At 38.9% G+C, this 2,476-nt stretch overlaps 1 protein-coding gene across 1 annotated transcript; it reads left to right on the top strand.

Moving 5' to 3' along the window:
- Positions 1-224: 224 nt before the first annotated feature.
- Positions 225-1,190, top strand: LOC126495298 (olfactory receptor 50-like). The gene has a single exon (XM_050132889.1). The coding sequence runs from the start codon at positions 225-227 to the stop codon at positions 1,188-1,190; it is 966 nt and encodes a 321-aa protein (XP_049988846.1).
- Positions 1,191-2,476: the final 1,286 nt, after the last annotated feature.

The raw sequence follows: 2,476 nt of genomic DNA, 5'->3' as shown, positions 1-2,476 counted from the left end.
TTCCCTCTAAAAGGCATTCAGTTGTTTTCTAGTTGGGGCAATAATATATCTTTCCAACCATAACTAGTTCATTACTGTGACAAAAATCTATGTATTAAGGTTAAAACAGGCAGACTAAGTGGTTCAAACTATGTTATTTTTCTGATAATGTCATTCGTATAATGTTTTTATAGTGTACAAGTCAAATCATTCTTTCCTATTTCGTCTTTCGTTTACATCAGAAGATGAAGATCATGAGGAGAGATAATGAGAGCACTGTGTCTGATTTCATCCTCCTGGGACTCCCCATCCAGCCAGAGGACCAAGACATGTACTCTGCCCTGTTCCTGACCATGTACCTGACCACAGTGCTGGGGAACCTGCTCATCATCCTGCTCATCAGGCTGGACTCTCACCTCCACACCCCCATGTACTTCTTCCTCATCCACTTGGCCTTCACAGACATCTCTTTCTCGTCAGTCACAGCTCCAAAGATGCTCGTGAATATGCTGACACACAGTCAGTCCATCTCATATGCTGCATGCATTTCCCAGATGTATTTTTTCCTATCCCTTGCAAATGTTGACAGCTTCCTTCTGACCTCCATGGCCTATGACAGGTATGTGGCCATCTGCCACCCTCTGCACTACACCACCATCATGAATCAGAGCCTCTGTGTTTTGCTAGTAGTTATGTCCTGGGCTTTGTCCTTTGCCAATTCCCTTGTTCACACCCTCCTCTTGGCTCATTTATCTCATTTCAGAGATAATATCATCCCCCACTACTTCTGTGATCTCTCTGCCTTACTTAAACTGTCCAGCTCAGACACCACCATCAATGAGCTGGTCATCCTTCTTTTAGGTACACTGGCCATTACTCTACCATTCATATGCATCCTGGTCTCTTACGGCTGCATTGGAGCCACCATCCTGAGAACTCCTTTAGTCAAGGGAATCTATAAAGCCTTGTCCACGTGTGGTTCTAACCTCTCTGTGGTTTGTCTGTACTATGGAGCCATTATTGGGCTATACCTGGTCCCTTCATCTAATAAAACTAATGACAAGGATGCCATTGTGGCTGTGATGTACAATGTAGTTACACCCATGTTGAATCCCTTTATCTACAGTCTGAGGAATCATGACATGAAAGGAGCCATGAGAAATATCCTTATCAGTAGAGTGTGTCCACAGGGATGTGGTCTTGTCTGGTAGGAACCCCACTCCCTTCTTTTCTCTAATCCACCCTCTGTTCTCTGTCTTAGTGAAACTTCATGTGACCACCTTTTCTTCATTCATTTCTCCTTGCACAGTTTCCTCTCTATTTAATTACCCTGCTGACATTAATTATCTTGGGAAGGTCTCAAAAATATCCCTATATTTTTCCTTACTTTGCTAACATTTTATTTTTTTATATAGTCATCACCAAGTCTTTTAAAGCTAGGTTTGTAGCTTTCATTGCAAAGATATTTTTCTTTCTGAAGATGACAGAAATATTCCTTCTTTAAATTAATGATTGTATTTTTATATTTTATTTTATAATGTACTCTGATTTTTGGTCAGTAACTCTAATTAGAGATCTCCTTTAATGTTCATTTATTTATTTTTATTATCATGTATATGTGTTTTGCCTGCATGTATGTCTGTGCATCATGCTTGTGTCTAGTGTCTGAAGTCAAAAGAGGGTGTCAGACTGTCTGGCACTGACCTTACAGAAGGTTGTGAGCTACCACATAGGTAACTGAAAACAAACCTGAGTCTTCTGGAAGAACAGTCAGTACTCTTAATCACTGAGCCATATGTTCTGCCCCTTGTATTTAGTTTTTAGTTTCTGTAGTTAACACTCAAATGTGGCAGATATTTATGGGGTTTATGTGATGTTTCCCTGCATGTAATTAATGTATAGTATTCAAATTAAGGGAAGTATAGTAATTTACTCAATTATTTACCATGTTAGTATGAAATTATTCCAAGTTATCTATTCTAGCCTTGTGCTAATACATAGTTTTATTTTTATATATTTTAATTAATTTATTGTCATGTTTTCTGTATCTATGTTTTGCCTGCAAGCATGTCAATGCAGCACATACATGCAGTGTACACAGATGCCTGAGGAGGACATTGAATGCCCTGGAACTGAAGTTAGAGACATTTTTATTCACTTTGTGGGGTCTGGGACCTGAACCAGTGTCAACTGGTAGAGCAGGTCATGCTTGCTTTTAATTTTTAAAAATAATCTTTTTATTTTACATATCAGTTATAGTTCCCCCTCCTTCCCCTCCTGTTCTCCCTCTTTACTCCATTTCTATCCCCCATCCACTCCTCAGAGAGGGTAAGGCCTCCCATGGAAAGCATGAATCTTTTGGTTGGTAACTCTAATTAGGAATCTCATTTAACATTTATTTATTTATCTATTTTTATTCATTGTGTATGGATGTTGCACAATGAATAAAATCCAGAGACAGATATTGTGGTTCGAGCTGAAAGTTAGAAAAGCAAAA

This window comes from Alexandromys fortis, unplaced genomic scaffold (assembly GCF_014885135.2).
Source record: "Alexandromys fortis isolate MF-2015 unplaced genomic scaffold, M_Fortis_MF-2015_v1.1 scaffold_454, whole genome shotgun sequence".
Classification (NCBI taxonomy): Eukaryota; Metazoa; Chordata; class Mammalia; order Rodentia; family Cricetidae; genus Alexandromys; species Alexandromys fortis.
This window is presented reverse-complemented; position numbering and strand designations above follow the sequence as displayed.

What these genes read in the sequence shown, in the direction of transcription:
- LOC126495298 (XM_050132889.1), top strand. Translation starts at nt 225, where the DNA reads ATGAAGATCATGAGGAGAGATAATGAGAGCACTGTGTCTGATTTCATC.